Source organism: Sinocyclocheilus anshuiensis, unplaced genomic scaffold, assembly GCF_001515605.1.
Source record: "Sinocyclocheilus anshuiensis isolate Anshui unplaced genomic scaffold, SAMN03320099.WGS_v1.1 scaffold766, whole genome shotgun sequence".
In the NCBI taxonomy this organism is placed as follows: domain Eukaryota; kingdom Metazoa; phylum Chordata; class Actinopteri; order Cypriniformes; family Cyprinidae; genus Sinocyclocheilus; species Sinocyclocheilus anshuiensis.
The window spans coordinates 1440837-1455584 of record NW_015546060.1 but is presented as its reverse complement, the minus strand read 5'-3'; the positions used below and the strand labels follow the sequence as shown (position 1 = coordinate 1455584).

The following is a 14748-nucleotide window of genomic DNA, read 5'->3' as shown; positions in this document are numbered from 1 at the left end:
TGCATAACACAGCAGCGGCGCATCTCGTGGGCTTGCATAACACAGCAGCGGCGCATCTCGTGGGCTTGCATAACACAGCAGCGGCGCATCTCGTGGGCTTGCATAACACAGCAGCGGCGCATCTCGTGGGCTTGCATAACACAGCAGCGGCGCATCTCGTGGGCTTGCATAACACAGCAGCGGCGCATCTCGTGGGCTAGACTAACAAAACAATAAAATGCAACAACGCACTTACATCATTATCACCACATCTCGTGCACCACTGATGACGCTCCCTGACACATTCCTAACATTCAAATGCAAATGTTTATTTTAAATTCGACTAATATTCATTTTTTTATTCACAATCTCCTCATCACAGGCAGGCACAGCACTCAATTCAGCATGTGTTCATGTTTGTGTGTGCTGTCTGCGTCACTCATAGCACGTGCCTATATCGAACATTTTTTATATCGTAGGTGTACCGTCGATAAATATCGATACCGTTTTATCGCCCAGGCCTACTTAAAATGATTCAAATTCAAAGTATATGAACAAAAACAAAAGAGCCCACCTTTGGTAACTTCAGTAGCAACTTTGAAGTCATCAGGAGTGAGAATATAATTCATCCACCAGGTGAAGCCCCGCTCCTGCTTCTCAATCCATCGCTCATCATAAAACATGTTCTTTGCAGCAAATGGCAGTGGATGTCTCGGTATGGCTGTCAGAATTGTACAATGTAAGATACTATGCCTCTTAAAATACAACAAAACTTATGAGAATATAGCTGTAAAAACATACCAGTCTGTGTCGGCTTCATAAAAGTCAGTTTGGCCTGCGCTACAGCCACGATCCTTGCAGGCTTTCGACTCGAGCTGCTCAGTGACTTCACAGACCGACCATCTATATCAGTCAAATACATTTAAAATGGTACTTCCGGTACATTATTCAAAGTCTATTTCAAGACCTGCCATTCTAAAAAGGAGGAACATAATGTATTCTTACCTTTTTGAGTCGTTTTTGGAGAGGATTTCTTTGGTGGAGGTTTTGTGAACTTTCTTGAACTTGGAGCTTTAGGAAAAAAATTGGTTTTATTCATTTAAAAAGAATGTCCAAACGTCTCAAATAATGTATACCAGAATGTATTTGATAATGCATACTAGATTTGTTGTATGACAAGCACAATGAGTACACTTGAATCACCTATAGCTTTTCGTTGCTGTCCAGATGTGGACCTTGAAGTGAACATTCTTTCATGGCTTGGTCTCTCTGTTGCATGAGCCGGAGCACGGCACTTTTTTGCTCGGACGTTTGACTTGTCTTCCGAGTGACCTCTCAAAAACTCATCACTTTTTCTCTTTTTACTCTGCACAAATGTCCTGCATTCCACAGGAAACTGGTCCTGATTAAGACCTGGTTGCACTTTGTCAGAGACGTTACCAGCTGCTGACTCCAGACCGCTTGACGGACAGCTACTAACGGAGGGCAAAACTTGAGGTCGTATGGGAGATATAGAGGACAAAAGCTGCTCAGGAGGGGATAACGTTAAGGTTGGCTTCTCTTTTGTAACCTGTATTGAAGTTAGAGAAAGTGTGGGCTCTAGTGCCACATCTGGACTTGAATCTGAGCTAATGACAGGTAAAGCGGAGATGCTGTCAGGAGAACTTGTGTTGGATTCTGCATTACTTGGTTCTGAGAGCTCCAAGGTCTTCTCCAAGAGCCTGCGCCTGGAGGTTTTCTTCTTACGCAAGCCTGGACTCTCGACAGAAGCTTCTGCTTTGCCTTTGGTCACTGTGGTAGAATTCACAGGAAACTTCTTGGGACCATCAGGAACAAGGGCATCATCCACTTTATTTGACTTGGTCACTGTGGTGCTGCTAAAAGTTAATGCCTTCAGCCTAAATGCATCAAGATTTGATTCAATGCCTATGACTTTGTTGGGTTTTACACAGAAAGTCAACCTTGGGTGAGCACCTTCAACTGGTGGTGAAATGACTGCAGCTGCTCTAAATGAAGTTTCTGGATCTGGTTTTTCAGACTCAAGAGAATCAGAAAAATCAAAGCTTGAGCAAGCATTAGGTGGACTCACCGCATGCGACAGATCTGATCCTATAACATCCAGAGCATCTTTTACAGACAGAGGCGGTTTCTCTGACTCTCGACTTTGATCTTGTGTGAATTGTCCAATCACCGGAAGTGGACTCTGAAAGCACAATGGCTTTCCAAACCTCTCTGAGGTGCTGGCAGGAGAGAGTGTTTTATTCAAAACCCTTGTGATTTCTCTGCACTCTGCTTCATGTGAAAAGGGCACATTCTTGTTACCAGGTGTATCCAACAATCTTTCTGCTGGTATTAAGACGACCACTGGCGAGTTCTTTTGCAAATGCACATTATCAAACTTTTCTGTTACAAAAGCAGGCTTTGACATCTCAGGAGTGGAGGACGGTGCATTCGCTCTTATGGCATTGGAGCAATAGGCAGAGCGTTCCTGGTTCAATGGCGACAATGGGTTGGATGTTCTATCTTTTCTGTATTGCGACTGGCGAGAAACATGAAATGTCTTATTTGCAGACTTTATTGGCATTGAAGACACTTTCTTCTCTTTTGAGGGTGCCGGGACACCCTTCTTGGATTTAATTGAATCCCATAAGGTTTTCTGCAAAACAACAATTTGTTATCACTCAACATTATCCTAAAACACACATCCTCTGTGTAAATTTTGAAGTGCCCCTATTATGCCTTTCATGCAGTGTGTAATGTAGCTGTATGTCAATGTAAACGATCTGGAAAGTTGTAAAGCCGAAAGTGCACGATAAATAAAGTTATTGTCTCCCAAAATAAAGAATAGACTCGGAACAGCCTAAATGAGTCGTTAGTAATTCGAATCCCACTTCCATGATGGATACATGTCACGGGGTAACCAGGGTTTTTCCTGTATAGAGAATTATGAGGCGGCCGCCTCCGCCAAATTTTGTGCCGCCTCTGGTTGTCGACAAAACTCAGGCAGGCAGTCACGTGCAAGCATCACTGAACAGCGTCCATTAGAGCTTTTAGTTCATATTTGGAAAAAATCTGATATTATTATACAAGTTTAACTTGATATTTCTTTACACAGATTCATTTCTGTTGATTTTCGACTGATTTACGTGATCTGATGAGCATCAACTCAAATTACGCGATCACCTCTGTATAAATGAATGAATGAATGGCGGAGACGCGTGGTTTAATTTACTAGACTATGGCAAGCCAGAAGAGTCAGAATTACGCTATAGATAAATCGCGTTTACATACAAAACACTGTTTTTTTTAAAACAGCATTAGCGCCGTCAAATACGCCATCCTGATAGCAGACGCTGTAAACACACGTAAACGGTAAAAAACACCGTATTTAATGGCATTTTAGTGTTTGTAAAAAGCAACGCTTTTAACGCCATTCGGCTTGCCACAGGACGTGTGACACTCGCGGTGATTTCAGCGTCTGCCATCTCATTAAATTAAGTTGTTTTTACGCATTCAAATAATTAGATATGCTACAACACAGAATTTGGTAACAATAAAACATATGGTTAAAGAAAATAAAACATTTCATAGGGCCCTAAACATGTAATTTATGTTCAACTTTTAATAAACTATTATTAAAAGGGTATTTTCATAACAATAAAGAACATTTACATGAGAAATGCCAAGCTGATGTAACTTTTAGCTTAGTATAAAAAACTACTTACTTCAAACAACTTACTTCAACAACATTATATGACCAAAATACACATTAGATCGTAATCGTAAGTTATTACGCTATTAACACTCAATGCTGGTTTGAAGTGAGATTTGAGTAAAAGCTTACTATTAATTTTTTTTTTTTATCTTAGCTTGATGATAATTTTAGCTCTAATGCACCTGGTTACCCAGCTCTGATTGCATTTCATAATGTAGTCTACCAGAAGAATTCACGTAAGGTTGTAAGAAAATGTTTTGTTTTCTAGAAAGACACTTTATGTGGATAAATGTATATTGGATCAAAGCGATGTGGACCAGGAGACTATAAGGAGTGGATAAAGAATTTCAATTTCATGAAGTGTTTAACAACCTAATGTTATGTTTATGTTCACCTATACTACAAAAGGGCATTTAGCTGGTATGTTGTATTTAATTTAATGTTCAACAGGTTTGTTTTTGTCACTTTATAATTGTAATTTTTTTCAATCATATAATTATTGTAACACCTAAAATACGTTGCGTGTAAAAAGTTTTTTTCAGCCAGTTGAAGGGTGGGTACATTGTGTGCACATTATCAAGATGGTACCACCTCCGCCTCATTTTGAGCCAGGAAAAACCATGTACAATACAAGACATGAGTTCACCGTTCATCGCTCTGATGATTTCTTGTCAGATAGTTTCTTAACTGTAATTACAATACGAGACAAGTTCACTGTTCATCACTATGATGGTTTCTTGTCAGATATTGTTTCTTAACTCTAATTACAATATGAGACACGAGTTAACTGTTCATCACTATGATAATTTCATGTTGCCAGATTTTTTTTTTAAGCACTGAAAAAAAAAAAAAAAGCACTTCAGCTGAACTTATTGACAGTCATGCTTGATTTTCAGTGTCAATTTCTTCAACAAACAATGGACTTTGGCTGTAGTAGCAACATGGTCAGGTGGTATAACTGGGTTGTGTCAATTGGCGTAACCAGTATTTTTCATAAAAATATAATTATATGGAGGAAAATGTATGTGGAATAAAATGTAATCATCTAGTTTAGTATAATAACATGGTTTTAACATTTTTTTTTACATAATTTGTCAAAGATTATTTAGAAAACGGGGTGTTTTCAACATATGTCCCACCAAATATTGCAAAAACGCATTAAAATTTACATTTAGAGAACTAATAAAATCTATTTTTGTGTGATATTTTAAAATGAAGTATTTATTTCTATGAGTAAGCTTACTTGCGATCTAGGTGGATAAAATATTTAATATTTCTCATTCTTTGGCAGTTACACCATTTGACACTTTCAGGTACATTCAGTCTTAACTTCTGTAAAAAAAAAAAAATTTAAAAAAAAAATGGTGCATATCTCATTTTTAATTACATAAAATCAACAAACACACTGTGTACATTTTAAAATACCTGATGCAAGTTTTTACAAGATTTTTGAATTTCTCATCTTGCCAACCCCTTTTTGTCACTGACCCAAATATGATAAATAATAGGTGTTTATATAAATTTCTATCGAGTGTTCAAAAATACAGAACTATGGCAATGGGCATACTGTTTCAAACATGTGCTGTACGCGGTAGACCAATCACAAAAGACTGGGCCATCTGACCAATCAGAGCAGAGTAGGCTCGCGGAAAGGAGGTGTTTAGAGAGACTGAATCTTTTAACTGCTTTGAACTAATCATTTTAGAATCGCTGGAAAATGAGGTGATATTAAATGCATATTTTGAGAAAACGACAGCATTTTTTTACCTTGCATGCATGTAACCCTAAGAGACTCCTAAAACAATATTAGGATTAGGAATTTAAAAAATGGCATAATAGTCACTTTTTAACAAATAAAACAGAGAGAGAGATTACTTTTTTCTTTTTTGTCGCCTCTGCTTTCCCAAGCAAAATCGCTTGATGTTTGACGATTCCATTTGCAACAAAGCAGAGGAGTTCTCGAATTCCACCTTCTTCCACTGGTGTCCAAGTAACAGTTAAAATAATGCTGTCTTCAGGCTGAAAAATAGACAATGTCCATTTAAGTATCTTTCCTTCAAGCCGTTCCAAACTTACGACTTAGGCTACTTTCTTCAGTAAAGCTCAAAATTAGATATTTAGCAGAATGTTCATGCAGCTCTTTTCCATATAATGCACGTGAATAGGGACTGTCTGAGCTGTCAAGCTCCAAAAATGACAAAAGGCAGCATAAAAGAAGCCCATTCAACTCATGCGGAATATTCCATAGGTAAATGTTGGTCTTTTTCACAACACACTTATTAATCTCAGCACAAATAAGCTCTACCTTTGCATATTCTCAAATATAGTGTGTCAAGATGTGTCCCATCAGGTTTGACATAAACTACCACATCCAATGCAGCTGCTTCTCGTGTTTTGTAATCAATAACACACTCATTTTTAATATGCTCATATTTAGATGGCACACATACCATTTGAATGTTGTCCACAGAATAAAGAAATATAAAGATATAGGTGAATTAATAAAAATGTTCATTTCTTGGTGAGTTATTTCTCTACATATTGCAAAATAGCTTGGTGCATGTGTAAATTCTGTAATCTGAATAAACCCCATCCAATGTATACACTAATAAACATGTCACATTCACATAGTACGATATTTATTTTACTTTAGCATAATTGTAATAGGCAATAAACTTTTTTTTAACCACATTCATAGACTTTCTTTGTTTTGTTAAGCTGGAAAGCTCACTAGGTTTAGACACATAGCTTCTTGTTTACTCTTACTTGTATTGTAAAAGACCTCTGATCAACCGAAAAGCCGTTGGATGCTGAAATTTTATCCACAATGACTGTCGTTGTTGCATCCTTGGTGGGATTTTCGATTCGTAAAGGCAGAGATTTTGATGATCCCAACTTGATCGTCCCAAATGACACGAAAGGAGACCTAGAAAACTGAAGCAAACTCAGCACAGGAATTGAAGTGTTGTTTTCCTTGCCGGGTTTATCGCGACTACAATGAGAATCAAATGTTGGACTAAAGTCCAAACACTCCGCTTTCGCGAGTTTAAACGACATGTTTATAACTCATCTAAATGAACGGCGATTCAGTACATCCACATGTCAGTGATGCTGAGCTGCATTGAACTACCGTTTAAAACCAGAGTGCGTAGTCGCAAGTTTTGAATTTGAGTACAGACCAGGCGGCCAATCAGCTCGTTGCAGTTAATAGAATTGTCCAATCACTGGAAAGAAAAGCAAACTCGAACCAATCAAAGTCCTAGGATTCCTTTAAAAATATGTAGACACGCCCACAATGCAGGAAGCTGCTTAATGCACGTTCAACGTTGGAAGAGTTCAGACACTTGTTGTTCAGGGTTTGACCGACTGGCCATTTGTTGCATGCATGTGGTTTGAAGTGTAAAGACGCCAGCATGCATATTGTGTGCGTTTAAGCGTTTGTCCACAGCACTTATGATTACGAAATAAGATCCTCAAAAGGAAAAAAAATCACGAGAATAGAATTCTTATTTGCAGTAGCTATTAGCGTTACAATATTAGTGTTTTCCCCCTTTTTTGAGCTGCAAATGAGAAAAGAAAGAGATAGAATTTGCGTTTGTTTTGAGGGTTTTAGTATACAAAAACTGGTGATGTAATTCGTATAGTCATATCGTATGCCAATGAATATGCTTGTATAGGTTATGTTTCTTTACCTCGTAGTTGTGCTAAATTGTAAAACTCAAGGTGACTTTTAAATGATTATTATTATAGTAATTGCCTATTTCTTTTATTTTTCTTACGCTGTTTGTAACAATCCAATTTTTTTTGTGAAAATTATGATTTCTTATATTCACATTTTATGAAAATGTATATGCTTGTATGTTATTATATTTATTTACTTTTTAGAAGTAGACTATGGAAGTGTAGAATTGCACGATGATTTATAATAATAATATTTATTTATTTTCTTATTTTTGTTCTTTTCATAACAGTCCAAAATGGACAAAAATAATCTATATTTGTATTTTTCTATTTAATTAAATTAATTTTTATTTTAGTCCTCACCATTTAAAAAACATTTTTTGAGAAAAAAAATGAAAGAAAGGAATATACAATAATAATAATAGTAATAATAGTGGATAATTATTACTAACCGCAGATAAAAAATGTTGAAATGACAGATTCACCAATGCACAAGGTTCATGGCTTGGAAAACAAATGCGTTAGTTGTTCAACCGGAAGGCAGTGCACATTCTTACCCATGAATCCTGGCAGATGGCATGGTCTGTTTTGCATTAAATTAACCTTAAGAGCTTTCTGAGAGAGTCATTAGACTAGAGTGGACGGAAGGCCGTGATTGCAAGAGGGCGAAGCAGCATTTTGTCTGCTGCTCCTTATTTAATATCCAATGTTATCATCCCCTTCTAATTATTATTCAGACAGAATGCTTGATGGCCCCTCTCTGTTCAAGTCTTCACCAATCCCCAGAGGCCTCTTTGTATTGAGGATACAGAGAGATGCGCCTCATTGGTGCACATGTGAATGAGAGCATGCTAAGACTCAAAGAGCCACAAACAGACAGACACTGGAGGATGCTTGAGTAACACACCGTGATCATGCCAGCTTGCCACCTATCACAATGACATCTAAGTATGGATATGGATCTTACGGTTTTGGGTTCATTGTGGCTCAGATTAGTTACATGTGTCTTGTTTCTTCTTCTGCAGTGGACAGAAAGTAAGTAGTCCAACCTGTTGCTTTATGCAGTAATGACGTTATTGTTAGTCCAATTATTGGATAGTGTTCTAGTGTCAAAGAGCAGAGATTTACACATGTATTATTATTTTTTTTTAATTTTTTTTTGTAGAATTTAAAAAATGTATTCATATTGACCTGCAACTCAATTTTTAGTACATAGTGTTTATTCAGGTGATTTTTAAAAATGTAAAGTCAAACACTTCATGATGGTTTTTCTGTGTGTGTATATATTTACTAAATGCAAATGTTCTTCTTTTATGGATGGAAAAGCCTATCTGATAGCTTGATATTATTCCCTTTTGCTTTGAAACAGCTCTGCATGAGTGTGGTCAGGGGTATCGTAACCCTGGACGCATCAACGGCAGTGGCACTTAAGAACATAAAAGCCTTTGCATCAAAGACACTTAGAAACAGAGCTGCGCTTTTCATTTTCTGGACACTATGCACATTTAAAAGGATTGGGGTTTGCTTTCATCACAAGCGAAAATGGCATTTAAATGTGTGCATTTTTACCATAGCATAACATTTGAATTTGACGCTTTGCATTATAGAGTGCTGTTTATATGAACATATGGTTTGACATCCTTGTGTTTTTGGGATGTGTGTGGGCTCTTGCTGAGCACTGGTCTAGCCTTCCTATAAGCTGATCTTACTGAAATCCCCCAAAACAGACAAGTCGGGTCCCAGCTGGTGAACATGTTTAAGTATCAACATTTGATTTGAAAGTAAAAGACATGCAGTGTTTAACACACTCAAAAGTTATGGACTACATTGCTTTGATATCCTAAAGACTTGACTTTGATAAACCTACATATCAGCAAATATCTATAAGCATTTCCTCTCTACGGCCCCTGAATTTGAATGAGAGGCAATCCTGATAACAACATTGCCAAATTGCGCTCATGATTGCTTGCACTATTAGCCTTTGTCTCAATGCACAGGCTGTAATAAAAAGACACTGCAGACTGCAGGGTTTGAATGGGGTTTCTAGACACCCCCTAAATGACTGACTTATGTCTTTTGCCGGTTTCCATAGCAACCTCTGCAAAAGGAAAGCTGGATGTGTGGAATTCGTTGCTATGGGGACATAATTTGATGCTTTGTTGAGACTCCAAAGTTTGCAAACGTCCTTGCGCTGCAAGTGCCGTGAATAGGGCTGTCACAGAGGTTAAGCCGTTTTTTGGATAGATAAGAGAGCATTGTTTCGTCTGGCATTTCCGAGAATGACCAGCTGAATACAGGAAGGAGGTTTTTATATATGTGCTTTATCTAAAGCTATCCAGGCCCTGCGGTGTGTAGGTCTGACCAGTCAGGTATATATGCATAAACTGTCGCTGAAGTGGAAGTGTGGCAGTTTTTTAATGTTAAATTATTTCTCATATCTTTAAAATGGTAAGACGTTTGCAAGAATTTGTGCACGCAACCGGTTTAGGTTTATCTTGTGCAACAGAGGTTGTCTTTTGCAATTATCTTAAAGTTGTGATGTGACGGAAGTAGCGACAGATCTTTTCTTCCGTATTGTGACATATATCTGAATATAAGAAATTATAAAAAATTAATTAGTCCAGGGGTTTGGTTCAAACCACTGGTTACTGATTGAGGCAGATCTGAATGCAAGTTTGCTGACAATTGAAAGAAAGGGGGCGGAGTTTAAAGGGATAGTTCACCCAAAAATGAAAATTCTGTCATTAATTCCTCACTCTCATGTCGTTCCAAACCCGTAAGACCTTCGTTCATCTTCAGAACACAAATTAAGATATTTTTGATTAAATCCGAGAGCTTTCTGGCCTTGCATAGACAGTAACGGAACTGACACATTCAAGGCCTATAAAGGTAGTAAGGACATTGTTAAAATAGTCCATGTGACATCAGAGGTTCAGAAAAAAATTCAGGTTGTTATACTTTCACTAGCAAACTTTTAGTGTTATATATATTGAGAAAAAGTTGGTTTTTGAAGTAGGTGTTTGCAAGAGAAAACAAGCGTTGTTTAATCGAACTTTTAACAACTTCCTTCTGTGACAACGAGCCCCAATCTCTTAAAACTTACAGGATGTGAAAATTCACGATTCAAATCTGTTTGAAAAACATTTTTGATCAAGTGAAGGAAAGGCTGTGGGCAGCATATCAGTAACCATAAAGACTGACTGGGAGCTTCCAGTTAGAGTCTGTTTGATCCAGGATGAGGCCTGTCCAGATGGCATGTGTAATAAGCCATGCAGAGATCTCGACAAAAAGCGGATGTTCAAACCACTGGTTACTGATTGAGGCAGATCTGAATGCAAGTTTGCTGACAATTGAAAGAAAGGGGGCGGAGTTTAAAGGGATAGTTCACCCAAAAATGAAAATTCTGTCATTAATTCCTCACTCTCATGTCGTTCCAAACCCGTAAGACCTTCGTTCATCTTCAGAACACAAATTAAGATATTTTTGATTAAATCCGAGAGCTTTCTGGCCTTGCATAGACAGTAACGGAACTGACACATTCAAGGCCTATAAAGGTAGTAAGGACATTGTTAAAATAGTCCATGTGACATCAGAGGTTCAGAAAAAAATTCAGGTTGTTATACTTTCACTAGCAAACTTTTAGTGTAAAATTACACTATATTTTCCAGCTCTAATCTGCTAAATGCAACTACAAGGAGAAGATATTAGGATATTATAAAGTCAACATCATAATTTTTTGTAAATTTACTTTGAAACAATGTGTACTGTGAGGAAAAATACCAATACATTTGAAATTTGAAGTATACTTTGGGCTTTAGGTGAATACACAGACATATTTATTTAGGATTTTATCCACCTTATTTTTAACGTAAGAGTGGCCGCAGTCATTTGTAGCTTGAATCTGCAAGGCTTCCAGTGTCATTCGCTAGTTATTTTACCTGTATAAAACAGCTTGTTAAGCTGCTTTAAATTGCAAACTGGTATTTGTTATCATGTTATTTTATTTCATTGTCATAATCATAAACACACTGGTTTGTAGCATAAAAAGCTTTACTATTTACTGCACTTGTTATTCTTCTAGTTATTTACCTATAGTACCTAATGAATATTGCACATTCACAGAAAATAGTCTACTTCTGCATTGCAAAACGAGATACTTTAAAGCAGAATTTTTAATGAAAAGTATGCAAATTTCACACAATTGGCATCAGGCAAGTTTTCTGAAGCCTCTATGTTTTTGCATTTTGTCCCATGTACATTAGGGAAGCAGGGAAAACTTTCTACACGTATAAGTGTGTTGTTGTTGTTTTTTGAAAATCCTTGTAGGTTTAACACTTCTCCAGACCTCAACGCTCTGCCTGGACAAGCCTTGCCAAAACAGGGCAGTGTGCAGGGAAGCCCCATCTGACTTCCTGTGCCAGTGTCAGTGGCCTGCGCCCAGCACGCGTTGCGATTCTTCCAGTGCACTCTGCCAACTGTCCATCTGCCAGGGCAATGCGACATGTCAGCCCACCGGCGCCCACCTAGGGGAACTAGTTTGCCAGTGTGAGCCTGGCTTGTTGGGGCAAGACTGTCATTCCAGTGCCCAGCTCTGCGCTCAGGGGCTGTGCGGGGACAGTGCCCAATGTCTGGTGGTGCAAGACAGGAGCCCGGGGTACGCATGCATCTGTCAAGAGGGTTACACCGGGAGTTCTTGCGAGAAAAAGGTGGACCATTGCTCCCCCAACCCCTGCCGCAACCGTGCCATCTGCCGCAGCAGAAGGGAAGGCCCCACCTGCTTCTGCGTGCCGGGATTCCAGGGTAAACACTGCGAGATCGAGGTAAATGAATGCGTGTCGTGGCCCTGCAGGAACGGAGCCACCTGTCTGGACAAGATCGGGCACTACATCTGTCTCTGCAGGCCAGGATACACGGGTAAGTGAAGGAAGGGAGGGTCAGTTGCACTGTTGCCATGTACGACTCACCTGTTAGACTGACATGTGGAATGTCTCGAGTAGTGCCAAAAGCAGCCACTGCCATCTAGTGGCTGAATGATGGTACTGCAGCCTGAAATGCAACCCTGGAGAACGCCTGTCCAGATGGCATGTGTAATAAGCCATGCAGAGATCTCGACAAAAAGCGGATTGGCATCTTTGCACTCAACACCACTGTCTCTGATGTTCCAGGTAGCAGCTGTGAGGTTCAGATTGATGAGTGTCAATCACAGCCCTGTCCCCACGGCGGCAGTTGCCATGACCACATCAATGGCTTCTCCTGTACCTGCCTGGCGGGCTTCCAGGGGGAGCGCTGTGAAACAAACATCGATGAATGCAGTGACCAGCCTTGCCAAAATGGGGCTCTGTGTGTGGATGAAATAAACAGGTACAATATATTTCCATGTTAGGACATTACTGATACTTTTCAATTAATCTATCCTCAAATCTATTATAAAATTTTCAAATCAAATTCAACGTACTTTCATTTTATTTATTTATTAATTATAAGTATAACAGTAATTAATTATATTTTAATAGTTTTAAATATTAGTATAATTGTAGTATAAATCAATTTTACAATATTATGTTTGGGGTTTAAAAATGTACTTGAAAATTAAATGATAAACAATATATAATTCAAAAAACTAGTCCCTCACCACACAGAGAGTAGGTGTAAGCCCCATGCATTATATTGCTGTGTCTATAACAGAGGTGTAAAGTATTGGAGTAAATGTAATTAGTTACTAAGTAAAATACGTAAGTACTGTTAAAATCAGATACTCTAAGACTTTTACTCAAGTTGTTTTGGAATTGGTGACTTGTAACATGTAGTGGAGTCATTTTCACTGTAAGGTATCTGTACTTTTACTCAAGTATGGTTTTTAGGTACTCTTTACACCTCTGGTATATAACAATATAATATGCTGAATCATTCTGTGAATATACTCAAAATGAGTATACCAAAAATTAAATAACCTATATACATATTTATTCTGAAATAATTTTGTAGCTACCGCTGTGACTGCTCACAAACTAACTTTACTGGTGTTCACTGTGAAATCCCACCTCCTCCCTGCTGGTCTCAACCCTGCCTCAACGGCGCCCTCTGTGAGGATCAAAATGGGAACTACACCTGCAGTTGCTGGCCAGGTGACATATAGAGCTCATTTGTGTAAACTGGAATGTAATGTAATTAATAGATTGAATTTAGAATTAAATAAGGTGACTCTGTATTTATTTATTTATTTATTTATAAAAAATGGTTATGAACATGATTGGTAGATGTATTTTTATAATGAAATCATGTTAATTGCTTTAAATAATCTTGGCAAAGTAGGACACTAAACTTCATTAGGCTGTCTCTTATATCTGTGTACCAGGGTTCGAGGGTCGTAACTGTGAGACAGACGTCAGTGAGTGTGATAGCAGTCCCTGTGTGAATGAAGGCACTTGCATTGAGTTCTCTTGGAAACCGCTTTATGGCACAGAGTCCCTGCTTCCTACTCAATACAACCCCAGACATGCTTCTGGCTTCATCTGCAAGTGTCCACCACTATTTTCAGGTATCTGCCCTGAAACACAGCCCCCATTTATACTTTTGTTTTACACTTATATTTACCAAATGTGACCCTGGACAACAAAACCAGTCATAAGGGTTAATTTTTCGAAATTGAGATTTATACACAAGCTGAATAAATAAGCTTTCCATTGATGTATGGTTTGTTAGGATAGGACAATATTTGGCCGAGATACAACTATTTGAAAATCTGGAATCTGAGGGTGCAAAAAAAAATCTAAATATTGAGAAAATCGCTATGCATATTACTAATCAAAAATTAAGTTTTAATATATTTACAGTAGGAAATAGGGGTGCTCCGATCAGGATTTTTGAGGCCGATCACAGAAAGCAGTATCTGCCGATACCGATCTTTTTAAAGCCTTCTTTTTTTATCATTTATAACTATTTATAGTGATACTCCAATCAGGATTTTTAGACATTTATTCAGGGCCTTAATTTCATTTATGAAAATGGGGGGAATTCCCCTCTTAGGTGACTCTTGTGAGAGGGGAAGCAGCTTTCACACAGGAGTCCGCTACTGATCCGTGGCTGTTTACCACAAACACAACATTCATCCATTATTTTGATTTCAAATCCAAACGTTGTCACTGAAAATGCTTTTTCAGCATTGCAATTCTTTTTTTTACACAGTACAGTACAATCTTTCACAGACATGTTTAAACACAATAAATATAAGCACCACGTTATTCAATGCTTTTTACTTTTGCATTTACTTCTAGATTTATATATTAAGTTGCTCAAGCAAGTGGCAAAACATTTAAACTACTTTCCTTACGTTATCACAAACTTACCATTGACAGAAATAGTCAGCTCTACTG

At 38.0% G+C, this 14748-nt stretch overlaps 2 protein-coding genes across 2 annotated transcripts in view; one reads left to right on the top strand and one right to left on the bottom strand.

The window, feature by feature from the left end:
• LOC107699437 (abnormal spindle-like microcephaly-associated protein homolog) overlaps positions 1-6855 on the bottom strand; it is a 25174-nt gene extending 18319 nt beyond the window's left edge. Inside the window, exons 1-6 of the mRNA XM_016500698.1 lie at positions 6461-6855; positions 5570-5713; positions 1183-2635; positions 985-1050; positions 781-882; positions 554-700 (exon numbers count right to left, since the gene is read on the bottom strand). Of these exons, the coding sequence (XP_016356184.1) occupies positions 554-700; positions 781-882; positions 985-1050; positions 1183-2635; positions 5570-5713; positions 6461-6751 (2203 nt within the window). The 5' untranslated portion in view covers positions 6752-6855. The remainder of the gene's footprint in view (positions 1-553; positions 701-780; positions 883-984; positions 1051-1182; positions 2636-5569; positions 5714-6460) is intronic.
• Positions 6856-8325: 1470 nt separating this feature from the next.
• Positions 8326-14748, top strand: part of LOC107699436 (protein crumbs homolog 1-like) — a 22931-nt gene continuing 16508 nt past the window's right edge. Inside the window, exons 1-5 of the mRNA XM_016500697.1 lie at positions 8326-8410; positions 11702-12289; positions 12541-12736; positions 13361-13500; positions 13731-13913. Of these exons, the coding sequence (XP_016356183.1) occupies positions 8326-8410; positions 11702-12289; positions 12541-12736; positions 13361-13500; positions 13731-13913 (1192 nt within the window). The remainder of the gene's footprint in view (positions 8411-11701; positions 12290-12540; positions 12737-13360; positions 13501-13730; positions 13914-14748) is intronic.